This window comes from Eptesicus fuscus, chromosome 22, assembly GCF_027574615.1.
Source record: "Eptesicus fuscus isolate TK198812 chromosome 22, DD_ASM_mEF_20220401, whole genome shotgun sequence".
Classification (NCBI taxonomy): Eukaryota; Metazoa; Chordata; class Mammalia; order Chiroptera; family Vespertilionidae; genus Eptesicus; species Eptesicus fuscus.
Window position 1 is genome coordinate 37591949 of NC_072494.1, and position 27209 is coordinate 37619157.

Below are 27209 nucleotides of genomic sequence, written 5' to 3' on the forward strand. Positions count from 1 at the left end.
AAAGGGTCCCAGGTTCAATTCCGGTCAAGGGCACATGCCCAGGTTGCGGGCTCGATCCCCAGGGGGGAGCGTGCAGGAGGCAGCTAGTCAATGATTCTCTCTCATCAATGTTTCTATCTCTCCCTCTTCCTTCCTCTCTTAAATTAATAAAAAATATATTTAAATAAATTTGTATAAAATATGTTTTATTAATTACATATAATTGTATTATATATTAACATATAACTGTAGCTATATGGTATTTATTAGTTGCTACCATTTATTAAATTCCTATCATGTGAACACATTCTTCCTATTCTCTATCCCCCACCGCCTTTTGCCTAATAATGTTAACTTACTTTTCAGATCCGTCTCAGCGTGGTCGTCAGTTCCTACAGAAAGCCTCCCCACATTCTCCTAGCCTGGGCCCTCCCCGTCCTCCGTAATTTTCTCTGTTAGAACACTGTTTAATTGTTGCTCTCCCCAATAAGGGGAGAGATCAATTGCTTTGTTGGTCTTTATACTGCCAGCACCCAGAATCGTGCCTGACACATAGTAGGTATTCAATAAATATTTGCAAAATAAATAATGAATTAATGCTAGACACTTTATGTGATAATATAGGAGAGAAAAACAGCCAAAGACCATTGTTTCCGAAATCGTTGTCATACTTCCTTTCTTAAACGCAGCTATAAATAGCAAGAAAATTCGAGTACAACGCTGTCTGCTAGAAGAGTGCCTTTCTTCTCACAATCAACGATCCTCCAGAAGATGGCCCAGCACTATTTATGGATCTTGCTCCTTTGCCTACAAACCTGTAAGTTCTGACCCTTGTTGGTCCCTTCCTAGTTTTCTATTATGTTTGGGTTTTTTTAGAGATTGCCCTGAAGGAAGACATGGAAATGCCCTTCAACACAGATCCCCTTGGTCTACAAGGAAAACAACCAGTAAGAGTCAAACCTGTTTTTCAGCTTTAGAGTTTGAATTTTTGTTGGTGGTGAGTCTCCAAAGAGCTGAGAAAAACCCTTCTGCTCAGGACGGCCAGAAAGCCCAGAAAGAGGAGAAATAATCCAAAATCTTGAATAACTTAAAAGCTATTTCTTTTTGGGTATTATAATGTGTCCTATGGTTTTTGACAGAGATATACTTTTCTCCATTTTATTTCATTGCCTTATCAGATTGGAGTTCATGACCATAATTTTCACTGTAAAAACTTGATCTCTGGACGCTTGCTTCATTTTCAAAGCACATTCATAGCTATTACTCAGCTTCCCAAAACTCCCTAAAATAAATGAGAAGTGGCTATTATTCCTATTTTACATTACTTTCAAAGAATGAAGAACTGGAACTAAGAACATTACTTTCAAAAAATGAAGAACTGACTCTAAAAACTCTGTTTTTCTTACTTATGCTCAACAGTAAATTATAAAGGGCATATGCATACTGTTTATTGTCGGTACAAAGAAAACTATGTAACATTAACCTAGCTCTGGATGTGTCTTGTCATTGCATATGTTATTTAATTAAATCCAAATAATTGCCTTGGTTATATAAAAATTGACTCTGTTTGCCATTTTAAATCTATTTATAGAATCTCTTACCAGCTCTAAAAATGCACTATCAAATTCCTGACATGAATGACTGGGTTAGGATTTTCTGGAAAGGTAGAATAAATGCACCATGGTCTCTCTGGTTCCCTTGACCATTTAATATTGGGGCTCCTTCAATTTGAGCTTCATGGAGATTGCACCCTAAATTCCTCCTGCTGCTGTTCCCGGCAAAAGTGGTCCCTTACGTTTACCATTGGACTGTGTGAATCAACTGCTTTCCTGCTCTTTCCTGGAACTCAGATTATGGAAGCAGCTGAGAAGCAGTGGAAAAGGAAGTTAGAAATCCCCTTTTTTTTCTCTTGAAATCACTGAAATAAGTCTGAGTGTGTGAACTCATGACTCTTCCATTTCGGAAAGTTTTTCCCTGCGAGCCAAGACTCACAGGCTTATGTTCTGATCTCAGCTCTCTCATCATGACTTGGGAACCCTATGACTCTGACCATCCCTCCAAATACCCTACCAACCAGCCACCCTCTGTGGTGGAAGACAGGAGAGTCCAACGCGTTTGCTCCATGTCCATTTCTCCCTACATGTTTTTTCCATGGAATTTTAATTCTTCCTTGTCTCTACACCTTTCTTGTTTCAGTTTCTTTACCCCTTCCCCTTGCTCCCTTCTCCTCTCTCTCATCAATAATAGTAATTACTGACTATGGAGCAACCACTATGTGTCTGGCATTATGCTAAGTAGCCTACATTTATCATTTTATTTAATCTTCACAATACCCTATGAGATGAGTACTATTAATATCTCAAGTTTACAGGTGAAAGCATTGGCACAGAATTCTGGAGGTCATTTAGCCAAAAAGTGGAGAAAGTAGGATTTGACTTCCAAAGTCTTTAGATTTAACCACTGAGCAATGCTGCCTTCATCCACTTTGCTGCTGAAGTGGAATAAAATACTTTCCCTCCTCTTAATTGTTATCACGTTTCGGGATTTGTCAGTGAAGAGCAGTGATTTATTTCCAGCAAGACAGGATTATTTAGGGAGAGACTGGGCCTCGATCCCTAGTTCAGGGCACTTTTACTAGCCACTCTGAGAAGCCCCGTCCTGTGGAACAATGCCGAAAAAAAAATTGTTTGCAAACATCACGAGGATATTGGAGTGAAAAGAAGGTACCGTTAGCCAACTGCTCCTTCTTGTGTATCAGTTTATACCCTCTGAGGCTTCCACACCAAGACACGGCGACCAGTGAAGAGTTCTCTCTTGCCCTCCCTCTTTCTCTTGCTCTGAGTTTTTCTACCTTGCTTTATGTTGCTGGAAAAGGGGTGGTTGGGTCAGCAGTCTAAAATTATCCATTCTCTCAACAAAAATGTGAGAGTCACCCACTAGGTGGTAGGGAAACAGTGGTGACCAAAACAGACAAGGACTCTGCATTCATGGTAATTACATCCTAATGGAGCTGGGGCGTTGCGTAGAGATAGCTGCTATGAAGAAAACGAAAGTAAGGCAAGGCAATGGAGAGTGATGGAGGGAACTGCTGCTTTAAGCATGGTGGTCAGGAAAGCTCTCTGACGAGGTGACCTTGGAGCAGAGTTCCACAGTGACAGAGGGCTGCAGCGTGTTGTAGGAGAGGGAGTCAGCAAGCATGCCCGGCCTGTTTGAAGGAGGAAGCCAGTGCTGAGGGAGGAAAAGAAGGGTTGGAGATGAGGAAGGAGGAGGGGCCAGAGCAAGTAGAGCTTAGGAGATATAACAGACTAGGGAGCCTCCTACCCCCCCAATTGTACATCATCTTTGTTTTTATTAGACTCTGTGAGGAACTATGAAGTTTTAGGTCTAAGTGCCCTCTGCATTGTCATAAATATTTTATGTGTCGAACCCCCTTTGGATTCCATCCCGCACTTCTTTAGTACGTTTCTCTTGCTCAGCTCTGAAGAATTTCCCTCTAGCCAGTTAAAGTCCTCCTACCCCATCAATATTTCTAACCAGAATAAGTTTCTGATTTTTTAAAAAAATATCTTTCTTTTTCTCATAATCTCTATTGCCTTCCTCCAGTCAGTGGTTTTCGGCAGCTACTTTATCATGAACTGCACGTGTGTATAGTCCACCTATCCACATGGATTCACTCAGTGAAACAGGAGTTACCACCTAAAGCACAGAAGGGTATATTAGGAGGGGAAAGATGCCCACCTTTCCTCCCAGGAGGGGAAGGCCACCTCCAATAAACAGCCTGTTTATAGTGCTCTGTCCTAGCTGGAGTCAACTTTCCCCTCGGGTTCCCTCTCACCTGAACTACCGTATTGGGCACAATGAATGTAAGCCCACACTTCAGGGTTCCGGCCTTTTCCTGCCTTTGCTTCTCCTTGAGAAGTCCTGCCTTTCTCTTCCCTTCTGTGGCCTGGCCTATGACAGTCAGGAAACCATCCTCACTGGGCGATGTTATACTAGTAAATGTGGGTCACCTCTCCCCTGGGCTCTCAAGGATGCTCAGCGACCTTTTCATCCCCTTCATAAATCTTGGGTAGACTCCCAGGGTGTTCCCTATAGTGGCATTTTCTCAAAATTTTTACATTCATCAAAACAATAATACAACTACGATTAGTAGGTACCAAGCATTGTGCTAAGTTCTTTATCTTCATAACTAGAGGCCCGGTGCACAAAATTCGTGCACGGAGGGGGGTTGTCCCTCAGCCCAGCCTGTACCCTCTCCAATCTGGGACCCCTCAAGGGATGTCCAACTGCCCGTTTAGGCCCGATCCCACCGGGCAGTCGGGCAGTCGGACATCCCTCTCACAATCCAGGACTGCTGGCTCCCAACTGCTTGCCTGCCTGCCTTCCTGATTGCCCCTAACCGCTTCTGCCTGCCAGCCTGATCACCCCCTAACCACTCCCATGCCAGCCTGTTTGCCCCCAACTTCCCTCCTCTGCCGGCCTGGTCACCCCTAACTGCCCTCTCCTGCAGGGTTGATCACCTCCAACTGCCCTCCCTTGCAGGCTTGGTCCCTCTCAACTGCCCTCCCTTGCAGGCCGGGTGCCTCCCAACTGCCCTCTCCTGCTGGCCATCTTGTGGTGGCCATCTTGTGTCCACATGGGAGCAGGATCTTTGACCACATGGGGGCAGCTATATTGTGTGTTGCAGTGATGATCAATCTGCATATTACTCTTTTATTAGATAGGATAGAAGGCCGAAACCGGTTTGGCTCAGTGGATAGAGCGTCGGCCTGCGGACTCAAGGGTCCCAGGTTCGATTCCGGTCAAGGTCATGTACCTTGGTTGCGGGCACATCCCCAGTAGGGGGTGTGCAAGAGGCAGCTGATCGATGTTTCTCTCTCATCGATGTTTCTAACTCTCTATCCCTCTCTCTTCCTCTCTGTAAAAAATCAATAAAAAAAAAAAAAGATAGGATAGAGGCCTGGTACAGGGGTGGGGGCCAGCTGGTTTGCCCTGAAGGGTGTCCTGGATGAGGGTGGGGTACCCTGGGGGGGTGGGGCGGCCTGAGAGAGGGGCCTGTGGTGGTTTGCAGGCCGGCCACGCCCCCTGGCAACACAAGCAGAGGCCTTGGTATCTGGAATTTATTTTCCTTCTACAGTTGAAACTTTGTAGCCTGGAGCAGAGCCAAGCCTGGGGCTCCCTCTGAGGCCCAAAGCCATTTGTGTTGGGGTTATAATTGAAACTTTGTTGCCTTAAGCGGGTGGGCCTGGCCAGGGTGTGTGGAAAGCTTTGCTTCCCCTGTTGCCGGCGGCAACCCTGGCCTGCTCTCTCAAGCTCCATTCTGCCGCCATTTGTTTGAATTTGTTTATCTTCTATAATTGAAACTTTGTAGCTTGTGTGGAGGCTTAGGCCTGCAACGGCTGGCAGAAAGCTTGGCTTCCTCTGTTACCTAGGAAACCTTGCTCTCTGTGGCTGTAGCCATCTTGGTTTGGGTTAATTTGCATACTCGCTCTGATTGGATGGTAGGCGTGGCTTGTGGGTGTGTCAGAGGTATGGTCAATTTGCATATTTGTCTATTATTAGATTAGATTGTATCTAACAGTTATCCACATTATAGAGGTAAGGAAACTGGGGATCAGATCATTTCAAAAATGTTCTCATGGTGACACAGCTAGGATTCAAAATTTGTGCCCCTAATCTTTTTACTTTCTAGCTGGTCCTATCCTTGCCTCTTCACTCTTACCAGATGGTCTCACCTCCTACATTACTAAAGAGGTGAAGGTCAACAAGCATGACTCTCTTCACTTTCACCCACACTACTCCAGAATGCCTGCTCACAACCACCTATGAGGCAGGCGTTATTATATCCCATCTTGTAGCCTCAGTAAGATAAGGGCCGCAATAAATGTTAGACACTGAACCTGGCTCAGACCTGTGTTCCCTTTCTTCTATCCCCACCCCCAAAAGCACCTCAAAATAACCTGATCCTTTCACTCATCCTTTGACTCACCCCCCCCCAAAAGCACCCCAAAATAACCTGAACCTTTCACTCACCCTTCCCTTGATTGAAAACCATATCGCTTCCATCTTTAGGGTCACAAGTATTAGAGGCCTTGGTATCCTGCATTGTGCTTGGTCGGAGGATTTGAAGGCAAGGTCCCTGGACTCAAGTCATTCAAGTCATTGAAAGGGGTGGTCCGAGTAATCTTGTGATAGCCCTTCACAGACAACTGTTTCCCACCCAGCCTTGGGGTAAGAGTCGGAAAGCATCTGTTTCAGGGTTTAGAGAGACTGTATTTTGTGTTTGCTTGAGGGATAATCCATAAACTTTAGAAATGTTAGACTGCCTTGGAGAGTGAAGGACTGGCAGGCAGATTCAGGGATTTTTTTCAGGAAACAGTTGTAATAAACATCCTCTTTAAAAAAGCAGAGTTGGCAGTTCCATTTGGTAGAATAGTTCCTACCAATCAGGGGTCCACACTTTTTCAATCTTCCTGCTTCACCATTCTTAGTACTCAGCTTCATCTTCTTGATCCCAAATGTCCATCTGAGATCCAGCTGTCCCAGCATTCCACCTGCAAGAAGCAAGAAAGAAATGAAGAAAGCAAAGTGCCCTCTTCTTTTTTTAAAATTTTTAAAAAAATATATTTCTTGCTGAAACCGGTTTGGCTCTGGATAGAGCGTCGGCCTGTGGACTGAAAGGTCCCAGGTTAGATTCTGGTCAAGGGCATGTACCTTGGTTGCGGGCACATCCCCAGTAGGGGGTGTGCAAGAGGCAGCTGATTGATGTTTCTCTATCATCGATGTTTCTAACTCTCTATCCCTCTCTCTTCCTCTCTGTAAAAAATCAATAAAATATATTAAATATATATATATATATATATATATATATATATATATATATATATATATTTTAGTGATTTCAGAGAGGAAGGGAGAAGGAGAGAGAGACAGAAACATCAATGAAGAGAGAGAATCACAATCGGCCACCTCCCACACACGCCCAACTCTGGGATCGAGCCTGCAACCCAGGCATGTGCCCTTGGCCAGAATCTAACCTGGGACCCTTCAGTTCGCAGGCTGATGGTCTATCCACTGAGCCAAGCCGGCTAGGGCCAAAGTGCCCTCTTCTTAAAGACACCGAAGTCATATACAACACTACCACTTTCATCCTATTGGCCTGAACTTAGTCATATGACCAAACTTAGCTAGCAGAAAACAAATTAAGGATTCTGTTACTATGAATGAAGCTCTTAGAGAACAAATATAGGGAAACAACTAGAAGATTCTACCACAGCCCCCCACAAATAATATTTAAGCCCATTCTCTCTCCTCATTTTCCATTTTCACACTTCGTACTTAGATGGTCCACCTTCATCTCAACTTCAATATTTCTAAACCTGAACTTGTCTTCTGCTTTGATTTCCTTCCAAAATAAAATGAATTGGTTTTCCACTGACATAAAGTAGACACTAAAAATGTATTGTTGCCCTGGCCAGTATGGCTCAGTTGTTTGCAATGTCATCACATGCACGAGAAGGTCTCTGGTTCAATTCCCAGTCAGGGCACAAGCCTAAGATGTGTGTTGGATCCCCAGTTGGGACTCCATGCAGGAGGCAATAATAGATGTATGTCTCCCACATTGATGTTTCTCTCTCCCTCCCCCCTCTCTGAGATCAATTATGTATACATTTAATTGATTGGCAAAAGAAGGTTTATATAATACAAATAAATAGTACAATGATTAATGAATAAATAGTAATACAAGAATAAACTCTGTTTTGCATACTCACAACTGTAAACCTACTTTTGCCTAGCCGTGTGTGTGTGTTTGTATGTGTGTGTGTGTGTGTTTGAACAACTGAATTATATTAGACGTCCTTATTCTTTGTCCTTGTACTATCTCTCAAATTTAGCCCTTCCTTTCTATTCCCCCATCATCCTCTGGTTAATGCCCAGAAGGCTATAATAGTCTCCAAAATGGTCTCTCAAGGCCAGCTTCTCTTTCTTCTTACTTTTTCTATGCATCATTACTATATTACTATGGCCTTAAAACATCATTTTAATCTTCATCCTCAAAAACTTTAATAGCTCCCCTTTGTGGTGTAGGTATTAAACTCAAGGCTGTCCCAAATCTAAGCCATATCTCTCTATCTCCTGCCTTACCTCTCTCTACTGTTATTCCAATCTAAACTCATTTAAACTACATTACACATTCTCCTGCTTCTAAACTTTTATGAAGGACCCCTTTGAGGGGTCCCGCCTAAAGCACCCCTCCTGGGGATCAGTCACAGAAGGAAAAAGTGATTCTGCTGCACCAGCTCTTGGATTACAGATTACCAACTCCAATGGCAACAGGAGGTGAGTCTTGGCAGTCCAAGCAGCAGCAGGGCTCTGTGGCTTCGCTTCTCTGTCTGAAACAGATATGGAGATTCTTTAAAAAACAAACAAACACTGAAGTTTGTTGTTTTTTTTTATTGTTTAAAGTATTACATGTCTCCTTTTCCCCCTCATTAACACCCCCCGGCCACTCCCACCCCCGAGGGCAAGGCCCCACCGCCCCAGTGTCTGTGTCCATTGGTCATGCTAATATGCATGCATACAAGTCCTTTGGATGATCTCTAACCTTCCCCCCCAAAAAAAAATTGTCTCTGGATCTATTCTTGTTCATCAAATTATGTTGATCATTATATCCCACATATGAGTGAGATCATGTGATATTTATCTTTCTCCGACTGGCTTATTTCGCTTAGCATAATGCTCTCCAGATCCACCCATGCTGTTGCAAATGGCAAAAGTTCCTTCTTTTTTATAGCAGCATAGTATTCCATTGTGTAGATGTACCACGGTTTTCTAATCCACTCTTCTGCTGATGGGCACTTAGGCTGTTTCCAAATCTTAGCTATTGTAAATTATGCTCCTATGAACATAGGGGTGCATATATCCTTTCTGGTTGGTGTTTCTGGTTTCTTAGGATATGGTCCTAGAAGTGTGATTACTGGATCAAATGGCAGTTCCATTTTAAAATTTTTGAGGAAACTCCATACTGTTCTCCACAGTGGCTGCACCAGTCTGCATTCCCACCAGCAGTGCACGAGGGTTCCTTTTTCTCCACATCCTCAGCAGCACTTATTGTTTGTTGATTTGTTGATGATAGCCATTCTGACAAGTGTGAGATGGTACCTCATTGTCTTTTTGATTTGCATCTCTCAGATGATTAGCGACTTTGAGCATGTTTTCATATGTCTCTTAGCCTTCTGTATATCCTCTTTCGAAAAGTATCTATCTAGGTCCCTTGACCATTTTTTGATTGGATTGTTTCTCTTCCTTTTGTTAAGTTGTATGAGTTCCCTGTAAATTTTGGAGGTTAAACCCTTATCTGAAATAGCATTGGCAAATATGTTCTCCCATGCAGTGGGCTTTCTTGTTGTTTTGTTGATGGTTTCTTTTGCTGTGCAGAAGCTTTTTATTTTGATGTAGTCCCATTTGTTTATTTTCTCTTTAGTTTCCATTGCCCTAAGGAGGTGTATCGGTAAAGATATTGCTACGACATATGTCTGATATTTTGCTGCCTATGGCGTCTTCTAAGATTTTTATGGTTTCCCATCTTACATTTAAGTCCTTTAACCATTTTGAGTTTGTTTATTGTGTATGGTGTAAGTTGGTGATCTAGTTTCTTTTTTTTTTTTTGTATGTATCTGACCAAATTTCCCAGCACCATTTATTGAAGAGACTGTCTTGATTCCATTGTATGCTCTTACCTCCTCTATCAAATATTAATTGAGTATAATGGCTTGAGTCTATTTCTGGGTTCTCTGTTCTGTTCCATTGGTCTGTCTGTTCTTGTGCCAGTACCTGGCAGTTTTGAGAACCATGGCTTTGTAACATAGCTTGATATCTGGTATTGTGATCCCTCCAACTTTGTTCTTCTTTCTCAGGATTGCTGTGGCTATTCAGGGTCTTTTTTTTATTACAGATGAATTTTTGGAGAGTTTGTTCTAAGTCTGTGAAATATGCCATTGGTTTTTAATGGGGATTGCATTAAATCTATAAATTGCTTTGGATAGTATGAACATTTTCATGATGTTGATTCTACCAATCCATGAACACAGTATGTTCTTCCATTTGTTTATGTCTTCCTCTACCTATTTTTTCAATGTCCTTTAGTTTTCCGAGTATAGGTCTTTTACCTCCTTAGTTAAGTTTATTCCTAGGTATCTTAATTTTTTTGGTGCAATGGTAAAAGGGATTGTTTTAACACTGAAGTTTTTAAGAGAAAAATAAAGTTCACCAAGTAAAGTGGTACCTAAAACAACCCCAGGGATTTACTTGAATTAGCCCTTAATAATGACTCTTTATACATTCTTCAGTATGGGCCTGGTGTCACCGTGGCCATCATAGGGATAGACGAGGGAAGCCTTCAAGGGCATGTACCAATTATTAAGATGATAATAAAGAAGATGATGGCCCGGCCAGAGTGGCTCAGTTGTTATCAGCTTATGAACCAGGAGGTCACGGTTTAATTCCCGGTCAGGGCACGTGCCCAGGTTGGGGCCTCGATCCTCAGTGTGTGGCACGCAGAAGGCCGCCAATCGATGATTCTCTCATCATTGATGTTTTTACCTCTTCCTCCCAATCCATCCCTCTCTGAAATCAATGTTTGTAATTAATTAACTAGTTAATTACTTAATAAAAAAGAAGATGAGGAGGAGGATTCTCATCCTCATTGTCTTTATTAACCTCAGAAATTACTAACATGTATTTGCCTTGATGGTCAGTGAAGCATTTTCATTCATATTGTATGATTTGCTGACCACTAACTAGGTAGGGCAATTTTATAGCTATTATTTCCATTCTATGAATGAAGAAACTGAGACTCAGAAAGGTTTTGTGATTTTATGAGGTTGCCCAGCTCATACATGTAAGTGCTAGCACCTAGATCTTCAGCTTCCCTATCTTTCCACTACATGCTAAGGTTTTGCAGCTGCCTCTCTCACATCACGGTAGGAACATTTGAAGGTGGCAGAATCTTTATGCCTGTACAAACCCTATGCCATTTCTCAGCAAGCCCATAATTCTCACCACACCAGAGCACAAATAGCAGCAGGACTTCCCCCAGCTCCTTCTATCTACCACCCAGCCTGCACCACTTCCTGATGACTTGCCATGGAAGATAAGACATAACTACAAAAGCAGACCCCACATCAACCATGTTGTGGCTGCCCTACTGCTCTAACACTAAGAAGGACTCCACCTTCGCAAACCGCCTACACACTTCCTGGAGTTTGATGAAAGAACCCACCAAAATGATGAGGTAAATGGCATCCATTACCTCATCATTTTGGTGGGTTCTTTCATCAAACTTCATTTCATCCATCTTCTCACACCTGATCTGAATCCAACGAGCAGAATGGCCATTAGGTACTAGGGGCCTTATGTAAAAAAATAAAATAAACAAAAAAATAAAGCCTTAAGATCTGGCACTGGGACCAGTTGTATAATTTGTAGAACCCAGTACAGAATGAAGTACACTGAGTGGCCAGATTATGATAATCTCTGAACGCATAATAATCTGGCCACTCAGTGTATACCCTATATAATAAAAGGCTAATATGCAAATTATCCCCTCGTTCAGGAGTTTGACTAGCAGGCAGGCCAGCCAACCGCCCATGTCCCCTCCCCCTGGCCAGGCTGGCCAGACTCCACTTGTGCACGAATTCATGCACCCAGACCTCTAATACACACACACACACACACACACACACACACACACACACATCCTCTCTCATCGATGTTTCTAACTCTCTATCCCTCTCTCTTCATCTCTGTAAAAAATCAATAAAATATATTTTAAAAATAAAATAAAATAAAAATATTTTTTTTAAAAAGAAATATAGGGCTCCTTGTTCAAATACTATGAAGAATTTCAAGGTAGCACAGCATCATTAAACCAAATTCAGGGTCTCTCTGAGCTCAAGGCTCTGTGTGACTGCACAAGTCACAAACTATATCTGGGACATCCAGAGATTCAGGCTGGGACCCTCCGCATGTCCCTCTACCTGATGTCATTAGCCCAATGGAACAGTTTACCTGGAGAGAATTCATGTTCAAGAGAATGAATTTTGGTAAACTATGACTCCTGCCTCTGAAAGCAACCTTACTTTCTGCTTGGTCCCCCAATGGTGTGTTCCTTGTGTGTTTTGTTTTTTTGTTGTTGTTGTTTTTAAAATATATTTTATTGATTTTTTACAGAGAGGAAGGGAGAGGGATATAGAGCTAGAAACATCGATGAGAGAGGAACATCAATCAGCTGCCTCCTGCACACCTTCAACTGGGGATGTGCCCGCAACCAAGGTACATGCCCTTGACCGGAATCGAACCTGGGACCCTTCAATCTGCAGGCCGACGCTCTATCCACTGAGCCAAACCGATCAGGAATGTTTTTTTGTTTTGTTTTTTTATTATTGATTTTTTTACAGAGAGGAAGGGAGAGGGAGAGAGAGTTAGAAACACCGATGAGAGAGAAACATCAATCAGCTGCCTCCTGCACACCTCCAACTGGGGATGTGCCGGCAACCAAGGTACATGCCCTTGACTGGAATCGAACCTGGGACCCTTGAGTCTGCAGGCCAACACTCTATCCACTGAGCCAAACCAGCTAGGTCTGTTCCTTGTGCTCTTACCACACATCACATTGAATGCAATACTTGTCTACACGTCTGTCTTTACCAGGACTGCAGCCATGTCCTTTTCATCCTTGCATCTCTAACAAAGCATCTGGCACATAGATAGCACTTCATGTTTATAAATGAGGGTCCTTCTCTCTTGCGCCCCCCAAGGCCCTGTTTCATATCCTACCCTAACTAAGTCATCAGGCCTTGCCTGCAGTGGTCTTCCTCAGAGGAAATGTTGGTTGGTCTGAAAGAAAAGAGGTTTACGTTTGCAGGCCCCGGGTTCATTCAGGAACTGCTTACTGGCTGAGGACAAAGGCGGCCTTAGTGAGACAGGTTAAAAATCCCTTTGCTTTTTAAAAAAAAAATATATATATATACATTTTTTTAATTGATTTCAGAGAGGATGGGAGAAGGAGAGAGAGAGATAGGAACATCAATGATGAGAGAGAATCATTGATTGGCTGCCTCCTGCAGGCCCTCTACTGGGGATCAAGCTTGCAACCGGGCATGTGCCCTTACCAGGAATCGAACCGTGATCTCCTGGTTCATAGGTAGATGCTCAACCACTGAGCACATTGGCCGGGCCCTTTGCTTTTATGACACTTCAAAATGACCTGTATTCTCAATGACCCTTATTCTTGCACTCTTTATGCCAAGCCCTGGGTAAATTTTTGGATCAGCCTGAACCCACGTATGTAGAAAACTTACGTGCTGCTCTTTGGGGCTCACATGCAGCCAATATTCCTCAGAGGAGCACTGTTCTTGTTTGTGGCTGATACTCTTACTGATGGGTCAGTGCCTGTGTCTGTTGGTTTTTTAAACATTTGTAGTATAATCTGTGGTGGCTCAAAACACTATTTACTACTAAATAGAGCTCAGTGAGAATAAGAAAGTAATGAGAGAAAAGGAAAAGGTGAGAAAAATAACATCCTATAATTATATTGCTTTTCATTTCACAAATTATGTATTAAATCAATTTATTTTATTAGGTGATGGAGGGAAAGAAAAATAAACCTTTAATTCTTTTTTTTGCTTTTTTTGAAAAAAAATTTTTTTATTGATTTTAGAGAGGGAGAAGAGAGAGAGGTTGAAACATCAATGATGAGAGAGAGGTTGAAACATCAATGATGAGAGAGAATCATTGATCGGCTGCCTCCTTCACGCCCCCTACCAAGGATCAAGCCTGCAACCCAGACATGTGTCCTTGACTGGAATTGAATCCAGGACTCTTCAGTCCATAGGCCGATGCGCTATCCACTGAGCCAAACCGGCTAGGGCTCAATTTACATTATTTTTATTTATTTATTTATTTATTTATTTATTTATTTATTTATTTTTAAATTTCTTTATTGATTAAGGTATCACATATTTGTCCTCATCCCCCCATTCCCATCCCACACCCCTCCCCCCGCATGCCCCCACCCCCCTGTTGTCCTTAACCACTGGTTAGGCTCATATGCATGCACATAAGTCCTTTGGTTGATCTCTCCCCTTTACCCCCATCCTCCCCTACCCTCCCTCTGAGGCCCGACAGTCTGATCCATGCCTCCTTGTTTCTGGGTCTGTTCTTGTTCATCAGTCTATGTTGTTCATTATTTCTCCTAGATGAGTGAGATCATGTGCTATTAGAAATACACTTATAAGAACCAAAAATGAGAAAAGCAATAATGGTTATGCTGACAGGCAAATGAATCAGTCTGTAGTGAGTTTCTTTCTGGGCCAACAGTTCTTTTGAGACCCAATTTCAATGTCACACAGTTCCTTATGTGTACATGTCAGCAATGACATTTCAGTTCTGGATGGTGGACAAATGGTGGTAATGCAGGTCCGACTCCCTCTGGTTTGGTCCTGGGCAACCTGCAGTGACGTACAGCTGCTGACTGCTAGTATGGCAAGGCGACATCGGCGTCTTCCATCTCTGGACTGCTTCTCTTCTGTCTTCATGGCTGGAGTTCTTTTTCTTTCCTCATGTTAGATTTTAAAAATATTCATTCTTGCTCTGACTGGTTTGGCTCAGTGGATAGAGCATCAGCCTGTAGACCGAAAGGTCCCAGGTTGAAATCTGATCAAGGGCACGTACTTCAGTTGCAGGCTCCTCCCTGACCCAGGCCCTGATCGGAGCTCATACAGGAGGCAACAAATCAATGTGTTTTTCTCACATTGATATTGCTCTCTGTCTTTCCCTCTGTCTTCCACTCTCTCTAAAAATCAATGAAAAAAATATCCTCAGGTGAGGAATAAATAAATACATAAATAAATACACTCATCCTTCAGCTTTTACTAGAAAGTGTTCCTGAATTCCCAAAACAGAACAAGTCCCTCTTGCTATTCTCTCTCAACCACCATAATATTTATTTGTTTTATATTTAACCTTTTGTGGTTACCTCGTCCACATTGGTCTCTTTATTTAACTGTTACATTCTGGAGAGTAGGAAGTATATCTATTTTTGTTCACCATTGTATCCCCAACTCCTTATTACATTATTCTGTAATCTTCCATCAACAGTTTGTCTCCTGGCCTTGGTGTGTTTTTCCTAATGCTTAAAAGAGTAGTTTGCTCAACAAACATTCATATTCCAGATTACACTGGAGGCCCAGTGCACAAAATTTGTGCACGGGGGTGTGTGTCCCTCAGCCCAGCCTGCACCCTCTCCAATCTGGGATCCCTCGAGGGATGTCCAACTGCCCATTTAGGCCTGATCCCAGTAGGATTGGGCCTAAACAGGCATTCGGACAACCCTCTCACAATCCAGGACTGCTGGCTCCCAACTGCTTGCCTGCCTGCCTTCCTGATTGCCCCTAACCACTTCTGCCTGCTAGCCTGATCACCACCTAACCACTCCCCTGTCAGCCTGATTGATGCCTAACTGCTCCCCTGCCAACCTGATTGCCCCTAACTGCCCTCCCCTGCAGGCCTGGTCACCCCTAACTTCCTTCCTCTGCCGGCCTGGACCCTCCCAACTGCCCTCCCCTGCTCGCCATCTTGTGGTGACCATCTTGTGTCCACATGGGGACAGCCATCTTGTGTGTTGGAATGGCGGTCAATTTGCATATTACTCTTTTATTATATAGGATAATAAATACCTGCCACAGTATCTGAAACAAAGCTGACCTTAAATAAATATATGCATTCATTCATAAATGTATGAATGAATAAATGAACTTTACTTCAGAAGTTGTTCCAAAACATTCTAGGCAACCTATAAGTGAAATCCATTTATCACTTTATCCCAGAAGTATTTACTAACCACCCACTGTGTGTTAGGTACTCTTCCTGGGACTGAAGGTAACAATAGTTAATAAAAAAGATCCCCCAGCCCTGACCAGTTTGGCTCAGTGGATAGAGCGTCAGCCTGTGGACTAAAAGGTCCCAGATTCAATTCCAATCAAGGGCATGTACCTTGGTTGCGGGCACATCCCCAGTAGGAGGTGTGCAGGAGGCAGCTTATCGGTGTTTCTCTCTCATCGATGTTTCTAACTCTCTATCCCTCTCCCTTCCTCTCTGTAAAAAATCAATAAAATATATTTTTTTAATGATCCCCCAAATAGTCAACTTAGGGAGTATTTACTCCAGAACACTGTACCTGTCAGGAATAAAGGCATAAATGTAACTTACTTTTTGCAAAGACCACAGGAGCCATCCCAGGCTCTTGCCCCAACCCTTCCACTTCTTGGACATCTGATATTGGGAAAGAAAGACATTCGATATCTCAGACCTCATGGAGGCTTATGTTCCTTCTAGCTCTCAGAGTCTGTAAGTCTAGATAAACATGTTTTTAATTAAATGGATCCCTGGAAATTCCCTGGGAAACTTCATTTTTGAATGATAATCCTTTAGAAAATGTATCCATCATAACATATTACATATTTCTAGGGTAGAATGCCAAAACAAAAAGGCACCCTCAAGAAACAGGATGATCTGCATCCAGGGGAGCTCCTAAGGAAGACTCCAGCCTGGGGAGACAGGGAGCTCTGAATGGTGGAACAGCCAAGTGGCTACAATTTTCTATTTATGTCCTCAGGTCTGGAAGCAGCTGAAAGCAACACAGACATCCTCACGGTGAATGGGATTCTGGGGGAGACAGTTACTTTCCCTTTAAATATCCAAGATGTACAGCAAGTTACCACCATTAATTGGATGAGTTCCAAAACAACCGTTGCTGTTGTAGTGGCCCGCTCAGGCGCATACCCCGAAGTCATTGTGACCAACCAAAATTATAAACAACGAATAAACGTCTCGAGTCAGAACTACAACCTGGAGATCAGCAATCTGAGGATGGAAGATGCAGCAATTTACAAAGCTGACATAAATACAGACAACTCTGAAAAGGAGACACTCACCAGGACCTACAAACTTCAAGTTTATCGTAAGTCGTGGGAAAGTAAAGGGCTTGTTTTTTATTTTTACTTTGCAAATTTACTATTACAGAACAACTGTATTTCTGACTACTGGGCTCCCTAAATCATTTTATGCTTATAAATAAGCATAACTATATTAATACTTTTCAAGAGGGTGTGGCTTTGCTTGTTTTTAGCAATGTAACCTTCTATCAGCAGTTTGTCCCATGGCCTTGTTTTTCTTTTCTATAAAATGTGAATAATCATACTATTCACTTCCCATAGTTATTGTGAGGACCCCACGTGAGATAGTGTGTGCAAAGTACTTTAGAAAACTTTTCATTTTGAAATAGTTACAGGAGCATAGAAAGGTGTAAAGACATGTACAGGGAGGTTCTGTGTCCACTGTACCCAGTCTCCCCCAATGGTAACATCTTATATAACTACTAGAGGCCCAGTGCACGAAAATCATGCATGGGGGGAGTGGGGGATCCCCTCAGCCCAGCCTGCACCTTCTCCAATCTGGGACCCCTCAGCGGATGTCCGACTGCCGGTTTAGGCCCAATCCCTAGGATCGGGCCAAAACTGGCAGTCAGACATCCCTCTCACACTCCAGGACCACTGGCTCCTAACTGCTCACCTGCCTGCCTGCCTGATAGCCCCCAATTTCCCCCCATGCTGGCCTAGTCACCCCCAACTGCCCTCCCCAGCCAACCTGGTTGCCCCTAACTGCCCCTCCCCGGCCTGGTCACCCCCAATTGCCCCCCTGCGGGCCTGGTTGCCCCACGCAGCCTGCTGCTCAGTCATTTGGTTGCCCCTCACTAACCCCCCTGCCGGCCTAGTCACCCCATGCAGCCTGTTCAGTCATCCGTTCAGTTGCGATGGTCACTTAGGCTTTTATTATTATAGACTAGAAGGCCGGTGCACAAACTTTGTGCATGGGGGAGGCATGGGGTCCCTCAGCCTGGCCTATACCCTCTCCATCCTACAGGATTGGGCCTAAATGGGCAGTCAGACATCCCTCTCACAATCTGGGACCGCTGGCTCCTAATTGCTCACCTGTCTGCCTTCTTGATTGCCCCTAGCCACCTCTGCCTGCTGACCTGATCACCCCCTAACTGCTCCCCTGCCAGCCTGATCACCCCAACTTCTTCTGCCTCAGCCTAAGCCACTGTGTCTTTGTCCAGAGGATGTCCAGAAGATGTTCAGTCTAATTAGCATATTACCCTTTTATTAGTATAGACTAGAGGCCCAGTGCAAGAAATCTGTGCATCGATAGGGTCCCTAGTGGCTGCCAGCCAGGGCCTTCCTTCGTTCTGAGCCACCCCCTGGTGGTCAGTGCTCATCATAGCGAGCGATGGAACTCCCAGTCATTTGAACTCCCAAGAGGACACTTTGCATATTAGGTTTTTATATAGAGAGATAGTTTTAATATCAAAACCAGGAAATTGGCATCAGTGCAACAAATAGAGCTTACTTTATATTTCACCACTTACACAGGCACTGATTTATGTGTGAGTATACGTGTCGCTCTGTGCAATTTATTTACATACTAGAGGCCCAGTGCATGGATTCATGTGCCAGTGGAGTCCCTTGGCCTGGCCTGTGCCCTCTCGCAATCCAGGATCCCTCAGGGGATATCAGACTGCCGGTTTCAGCCCAATCCCCGTAGGCCAGGCAGAGTGACCCCACCAGTGCAGAAATCCATGCACCGGGCCTCTAGTATGCATATAAGATCTATGGTTAATCTCTTCTTGCCCTCCCCTGCCCCCCTTCTCTCTGAGATTCATCAGTCTGTTCCATGTTTCCATGGTTGTGTGTTGAGTATCTGCCCCCTAGTGGTCAATGCACATCATAGCTACTGGTCGAATGGTCACTTAGGCTTTTATATATACTAGAGGCCCGGGGCACAAATTCATGGACGGGTGGAGTCCCTCAGGGTGGCCTGCAGGGATTGGGATGAAACCCACAATCCAATGCCCCCTGCCTCTCCTGCCTGCTGCTCCCACTCATCCCAGTCCCACTGCACTTGCTGCGGGCTTGCACCCAGTCAGTCCCTGTCGGGAGAGGCTCGTGCCAATGCAGCAGCTCTCACCAGCCATGAGCCCTGCATCTGGCACCCATCCCTAGGGAGGGGGATCGGTATGCAATCGGCCCTCCAGGCAGGCGGTGGGACGCCCTTGCCAGCCTGGGATCCAGATCTGTCCCGCAGCCACTTTTATATCGTTTCTTCTTGCGGAGAATCTAAGGAGGGGAAGCGGCCACGGTCCCTGAGGCCGGCAGCACTGTTGGGATCGTGCCAGCGACACCGGTTCATCAGTGCCTGGCCCATTCTCCAGAGATTGGACCTGCAGGACTACTGAGGGAGGGAGTGGCTGCCCCAGGCTGGTGAGCCACAGGGACGGGTAGGTCAGCTGAGCGGCGCTCCTGCTGTAGGAGTGCACTGACCACCAGGGGGCAGCTCCTGCGTTGAGTGTCTACCCCCTGGTGATCAGTGCGCATCATAGCAATCTGTCGTTCAGTCGTTTGGTTGCTCAGTAGCTTAAGGCTTTGATATATATAGATAGTTTAGGCCCACTGGGATTGGGCCTAAACAGGCAGTCGGACATCCCTCTCACAGTCCAGGACTGCTGGCTCCCAACCACTTACCTGCCTGCCTGCCTGATTTCCCCTAACCACTTCTGCCTGCCAGCCTAATCATCCCCTAACCACTCCCCTGCCAGCCTAATCAACGCCTAACTTCTCCCATGCCAGCCTGATTGCCCCTAACTGCCCTCCTCTGCCAGCCTGGTTGCCCCTAACTGTCCTCCCCTGCAGGCCTGGTCCCCCCCTACTGCCCTCCCCTGCCGGCCCAGTCACCACTAACTGCCCTCCCCTGCTGACCTGGTTGCCCCCAACTGCCCTCCCCCGCTGGCCATCTTGTAGTGGCCATCTTGTGTGTTAGAGTGATGGTCAATTTGCATATTACCATATCTGTGTTTTCCGATGGTCTTAGGCAATCCTGCAAGCGGTTCTCAACCTGTGGGTCACAACCCACAGGTTGAGAACCGCTGCTGTAGAGCCTAAGACCATCGGAAAACACAGATATTTATATTACGATTCATTAACAGTAGCAAAATTACAGTTATGAAGTAGCAAGGAAAATAATTTTATGGTTGGGGGTCACCACAACATGAGGAACTCTATTAAAGGGTCGCGGCATTAGAAAGGTTGAGAACCACTGCTCTAAATGCTGGTGAGGATGTGGAGAAACTAGAACACTCATACATTACTGGTGGGAATTTAAATAGATTGGCAAATTTTTTAATGAAAAATTATTCTTAGAAGTTCTGAGATCTGGAGAGAGCTAAAAAGTCATGAACAGGCATGGAGGTAACTTAAACCATGGAGAGAGTAAAGGATCGGTGGTTGCCAGGGGTTTGGGGGAGGGAGGGATAAATAAGCAGAGCACAGAGGGTTTTTAGGGCAGTGAAACTCTACTGTATGATATATAATGCTGAATACATGTCACTACATATTTGTCAAAACTCATAGAATATACAGCACCAAGAGTGTATATCACCTGTGAACTTTGGGTGATCATGATATGCGTCAATATACATTATCTATTGTATGTACCACTCTGGTGGGGATGTTGATAATGGAGGAGGCTGTGAGTGAATGGGGGCAGGGTACATATGGTAACCCCCTGTACTATCTACTCAGTTTTTCTAAGAACCTTAAACTGCTCTAAAAGATAGAATCTATTTTAAAGGGGGGAGGGTAGAGGGAGAGAAGTTCTCAGATGAATAGTGGTGATGTTTGCACAACAATGTGAGTGTACTTAACTGTACAATTAAAAATGGTTAAAATACTAAATGTTATGCCATGTATATTTTATCACAATACACTTTTTTAAAATAAAAAATGGTTTTACATATGATTTCATTCTTGGGCATTTATCTCAGAGAAACAAAATCTTATTTCAGGCAGAAACTTGTATACAAATATTCAGAGCAGCTTACTGCAATAACTTTAAGATGTTTGTTTTCATCCCTTTATACATTTAGTTGCAACTTTTTCAAATACTGGAAGAATATTTTCTAATTTTTTAAATTTTATTTTGTTCTTTTTTTCTATTCACAATGAAATGGCAATAGACACTTTTAAGTTTAATCTTCTTTAGTAGTAACCTTTCCTCCTTTGCTTTCTTAAACCTAGAGCAACTATCAACAAGGCAATAAATCAAGTCCAAGTTTGTAGCATTTGCCAATTCCTGTGGTATAAATAATCCCACTGTGGCTGATTTTTTAAATTAAATTTATTCAGGTGACATTGGTTAATAACATTATATAAATTTCAGGTGCACAACATTTGTATACAATATTGTGTGTTCACATCCCAAAGTCTTGTTTTCTTCCATAATATATTTGACCCCCTTTTCCCTGTCTTCCCCTTTGATAACCTCCATTCTGATGTCTGTGTCTAAGTTTTTGTTTTGTTTTGATAGTTTGTTTGTTACTTTTTGTTTTATATTTCACATATGAGTAAAGTCATATGGTTTTGTCCTTTTTCATCTGATTTATTAACATTATACCTTCAAGATCCACCCATGGTGTCACAGGTAGATCATTTTAAGACATGCAGAGTTAGAAAGACTTTGCACATCATTACAAGAGACAGATACATAGATATAAGTAACTTTTAGAGCATAAATAATGGTGAATTGTCAAAAAATTAGAAAGTGATGAGTTTTGAGTATTTATTCGGTTTATTTTTAATATGGTTTATTTTATTGTAAGATTTTATACTTTGCTTTTACATGATGGCTGTGTTTAATAAACATTTGAAAAAAATTGAAATATAGCAATTGGCCCTTATAAGCTGGTATAGGCTAATATGTTTCTCCCTCATAGGTAGGCTTGGGAAGCTGAAAATTACTCAGAGTTTAATGACATCTGCGAACAGTACCTGTAATGTCACACTGACATGCTCCGCGGAGAAAGAAGAAAACAATGTGACATACAGGTGGAGTCCCATGGGGACAGAGGGCAGTGTTCTTCAAGTCTTCCAGACTCCTAACAACCAAGAGCTGACCTACACCTGTACAGCCTGGAACCCCGTCAGCAACAATTCTGACTCCATCTCTGCCCAGCAGCTCTGTGCAGGTAACCAGCTCTGTCCATCTTCCCTGGAGTCCTACACATCACTCTGGAGAGCTGTAAGGCCTGATTGAGGGCCTCATTCTCCAGGGCAAAGTGCCTCCCTTATGCTAGGCCTGGTCCCCAGGGGCATCTCCTCCCAGGAAGCCCTGGACACCAGTCCAAATCAGAGGGATGATCCCTGGTTCCGTTTCTAACCCTGACTTTCCATAGCAGAAAGTATAATCCCTCAAAGCTCTGGTACTCTCCTGGAGGGTCCCCGGTTTGGACCGTGCCCCTGGAATGTGGACAGGCCTGCCCAGCATCTGGGGCCCATTTTCTGAGAGCTGTCTCACTGCCTCTTCCATTTCCAGATAGCGCCATGGGCCTCCATATGCGCCATCCTGGGTGGCTGAGCGGACTGGCTGTGCTCTTTCTGGTTATACTCATCCTACCTGCAGTGCTTGTGTTCCTGTTTTACAAGAGAGGTAGGATTTCCCCGGTGTGGAAATGCACCTTCCTTCTCCCTAGGACGGGAGTCCTTTATCCAAGGTGGTGTGGAGAGGCTTTTGTTCCAGGGAATCAGCATTTCTACAATCCCCACCCCACCACCACACAATCTCCCAGACTGATGGCCCTGACTGTATGGTATCACTCTGAATGCTCTTCAGAATATGTTCATGGGATCACCAGTATCTAGTGGGCCCAGAGCTTGGGTTGAAGTTTCGCACCCCCATTAACAAGCTGTGCTTCATGAGACATGTATCTTTACCTCTCCCGCTCAGTGTTCTTACCTGTGAAATAAGGCTTGGATTAGAAGGTCTTCAGGGTCACTTTCAATTCCATCATATTTTTTACTTTGGAGAGTCACTGAGGAACATGTACTAATTTGGTATTCCATGGCTGTCACTAGATTCTTCCAGATCCCTCTGGACTCTTCTGTATTTGTGCTATTTTTAACTCAGAAAACCTGACCTTAGCACCCTAGGGGGAAATTACACCATCCTATTCCTCATAACCCCATAGCCACCCAAAATCTCCCCTTCGCTCAAATCATAAGAAGAAGCCTGGATGTAGAAAGGCTCTCCCTCTGCTTCCAGGTTCTTGACTCTCCTTTGGTCTGATTCCTCAGGTTCCTCCTTCAAGACCCTCAAGGATAAGAAGAAACCTGGTAAGTTTTCAGCCACAAGTTTCTCTGGATGACTATTGGGAGAGACGATTCACAGCAGAGTGGTTAAGGCTAAGCTTGTGCTTTGCAGACAGTCGGGGGCAAGCATGTCAAATTCGCAGCCCGCGGGCCGCATGCCTTGTTTATTTGGCCCATGTTAGCCTTTGAGTTTGACATGCTTGGTCTGGGGTGAACATCCCAGCTTGACCACTTATCAGCTACCAGTTATTTTATCATTGTGAGTCTCCGATTTCTCAATCATAAAATATGCATAGTAATGGGTTAAATGGAATTCCACATATAAAACACTTGTCTGGTATCTGGCACATAGTAAGTACTCTGTCAGTGTTAGCTACCATACTTATCATTGATAAGCCCTGGCTTGGCCTCATGATGAGAAGTCACACAACCCGCACAGGCCATAGGTGAGCTTCAGGGTTCCTCAAAAAAAGACATCTGTCTTCAATACCTTACAGCAAGCATGTCAAACTCACAGCCCGTGGGCCACATGTCTCGTTTATTTGGCCCATGTTAGCCTTTGAGTTTGACATGCTTGTCTTACAGCCTCTTGGGAAGGAAGAAGGGCTGCTTTTTGTATCTATAAGTGAGACAAGAGAACACTCAAGTCTAGCTCACTCACCAAGTCTGAGGCAGGGGCTGGACAGGACTAAATTCTGAAATGTTGGATCCTTCTGAGATTGCTCAAGATCTCAGATCTGTTACGTGTGGCTATATTAGTGCCCTTGAACGTGAAGACTCTAAATTCTAGCTGTATCTTTTCAACTTGATCCTAAAATGTTCCATGTTAGGAGCAAAGAAAAGTGGTACACTGGAATGAGTGCTTCCACCAGCCCATAATTGATTAAAAGTAGAGACATGTCTCTCCTGTCTTTGCTTCTCTATAGCTTCACACAGAGTCTGGCACATAGAGGGAGCTTAGTAACTGTTTGGCTGTGTGAGCCAATAAAGCAAGCCACAAATGTTTGTGGAGCATCGGCTATGTGCTCAACATTGAGGCAGTAACAGTAATGTATGTACCACACGATTCCAACACAGTATGTAACTAGAGAGTCTCAATCTAGTAGAAAAACCAAGACCTTCTCATTAAAAAAAAACAACTAGCCATGCAAGGCAGTCAATGCTAAATGCCAGAAACACTAAGAAGACCCTGGGTAGGAGAGCTACTTTGACTGCCCACGCAGAGATTGAAGAGAGTCTCTTTAGCCTAATGTGGACTCTAGAATAGAAAAGAATTCCCGCTGAGCTCTGGGTGAGGCTTGAGCCGGGTGCCTCCCATAGCACATGTAATCCCTAGAAGAGGGAAAGACAGTCCAAACACCCAAGCATCCATCTCAAGAGGATGGGAGCCATTTAACCTCTTAGGCTTCATTTCTTCATCTTAAAAAGAAAACTTTAGAGTAGACCATCTCTAAAAAAGTCAGCCACCTTTTGGTTTTGTGTGTGCGTGTTTGTTGTTGTTGTTTTTTTAATCCTCACCCAAGGATATTTTTCCATTGATTTTTTTTTTTTTTTTTTTTTTTTTTTAGAGAGAGTGGAGAAAGAGGGAAAGAGAGAGAAATATCAATGTGAGAGAAACAGATCGATTGGTTGCCTCCTGCATGAGCCCCAACCAGGGTTCGGGCAGGGGAGGAGCCTGCAACTGAAGTACATGCCCTTGACCGGATTCCAACCTGGGACCCTTCGGTCTACAAGCCAATGCTCTATTCACTGAGCTAGGGCAGTGGTCGGCAAACTCGCGAGCCGCGGTTTGCTGCTCTGTTGACTAATGAGTTTGCCGACCACTGGGATAGGGACTTAATCACAAGGAACAACAACAGCCTGTAATTATTGGAATCGAGAGTCTAGGTCAGTGGTCGGCAAACTCATTAGTCAACAGAGCGGTAAACTGCGGCTCGCGAGCCACTGGGCTAGGGCAAGTCATCCACCTTTTGCGTACTGTGTTTCTATCTTTATGTCTGACACAGATGCTGTCTCAAAGAACACAATATACACATGTGTCACGGCCCCAAGAGCTCCTCAGCCAGCAGAGCTCAGAATCTACGATGAAATCTCGCTGTCCAAGGTGAGCTGATGCGACTCATGGATCTTCACCAGCACTCCCAGGACAGGGAGTCACTGGTGGTAGGCCTCTCTTTACTACTGCCTAGCCAGAAGCCACAGGCAAGAATCTGGAAATACCATATCAGGGGAATACCATATCAGGGAAATGACGCCAGGATTCTCTCTACGAGGACAGGAATGTGGTCACTTGTCGCACCATGGCAGCCTCCAGGGTGAGGCCCTAAATTTTCATGTGGGGGTGTGGCTCAAGGTTAGGTGAGAATCATGATTAAGAGTGAAGCACCCTCTATAGGAGACAAGCTACAAGAGAGCCCCTGGTGTGAGGTGAGGGCTGTTCCATGTGAACAGGTTGCGAAGGGGGCTCCAAGGTCACAGAGCTGAGAGAGGTGCCCTTGAACTCAATTAACTTGCCTGGCTGCAGCAGCAACTTACCTTCCTCAGGCTCAGAGTCACTCTGTCCCACACCGGCTAACTCCCACCTGCCTTTTACCTGCCTGCCCCTCCCTCAACCTCCACCCTGAATCAGTATTTTACCTGGTATCACCTTTCTCTGTGCCTCTGCCAGGCTGCTCCCCTGAAGGGGGAAACTGAGTCTTCCTGGTGAATCTAGCAATGTGTTTGAACTGATAGGGCAGCTGGGTCCATAAAGCCCATGGAAAGCTAATACCCTGACTAAGCAAAACTCAGTCTCCACCATGCAAACCCTTCTTCTCGATTTTTGTGCCCAAATGCTACCCACCCTCCCACCGCACCCTCGTCGCACCCTGAACTTCTCCAAAGCTGGGTGGAAGCAGAGCTGAGGCCTGGAGAGAAGTCCACCTGATGAAAATGCTACCAGGGAGGAGTGATGGGCAGGGGTAGAAGTAGGAAGGGGGACACACAACATTGTGCTGGGGTCCCCTGACTAAGTGAATGACAGGTGTTTTACAGGTGCCCCCCACCTAGGAGAAGCCAGGAAACACAATGTATTCCACAGTGCAGTACTCTGATAATGCCAATCCTTTCTAACGTTTTATCCCTGTTGTCATATCTGTTCCAACAACTCTGCTATTACACCCTGTTCATTCAACAAGGGGCCAGCTGGTTTCCTTGGGACTCCTCTCTAGACTTCTCAGGACTACTGGCTGGGGGCTTTGGCCTGAGGTACTTCCACACAGGCACAGAGCCCTACTCCCCAGGTCAATGGTTATCCACAGGCTGGTCTGTTTGGGGTGCTGATCCCACCCTTTAAGTGCAGCATCCCCTGAGCCCCTGGTTCTAGCGTGGAAACCCCAGCCTCTGCAATACCCAGGGCCTCTGCTCGCTCATGGTGTGAAAATAAGAAAGCAGGTGCCTCCTGGAGGCCCACACCAGGTACACAGACGGGCAAGTAGAACACAGGGTCATTTCCATTCCCATTTGCTCCCTCAGCTGAGTTTTACAGTAGGCAACCTGCACAACCATTTGTAGTGGTCTAGTGACAGTCACAAGTCCCTGTGCCTCAGTGTCCTTCTCTGGGATATGCAGAGGAACAGTAAACCCTGTCCTTTAACAGAGCTTTCCATTTGGGGGATCTGCTGAGGGGCGGTCACTATCTGAGGGTCCTCATTTCTGCTACTGTCAGCAGGACAGCTTTGGGGTCTCTTAGTGAATCAAATGTTTTGAAAGTGTTCCTGTTTAATAGCTGAGCTAATATGCAGGAAGCTAATCACGAAAGATAAATTTGAACCCAGGAATCTAGAAAAATGGGAAAATGATGATAATAAATGAATGGTGGGAGGATATATTGGGAACTTGGAATGGAATGGAAATGAATCCATAAGTAAAAATCAAGAGCTGATTCTTTAAGGCATCTGTGAGCGGGACAAGTAGGAAAGTTGTAGAGGTAAG

The 27209-nt window shown here is 44.4% G+C and overlaps 1 protein-coding gene across 1 annotated transcript in view; it reads left to right on the plus strand.

Moving 5' to 3' along the window:
- The first annotated feature begins 482 nt into the window (after positions 1-482).
- CD84 (CD84 molecule) overlaps positions 483-27209 on the plus strand; it is a 28539-nt gene continuing 1812 nt past the window's right edge. Inside the window, exons 1-7 of the mRNA XM_054711890.1 lie at positions 483-534; positions 669-796; positions 16655-16999; positions 21866-22117; positions 22465-22578; positions 23223-23261; positions 25244-25341. Coding sequence (XP_054567865.1) covers positions 751-796; positions 16655-16999; positions 21866-22117; positions 22465-22578; positions 23223-23261; positions 25244-25341 — 894 coding nt within the window. The 5' untranslated portion in view covers positions 483-534; positions 669-750. The remainder of the gene's footprint in view (positions 535-668; positions 797-16654; positions 17000-21865; positions 22118-22464; positions 22579-23222; positions 23262-25243; positions 25342-27209) is intronic.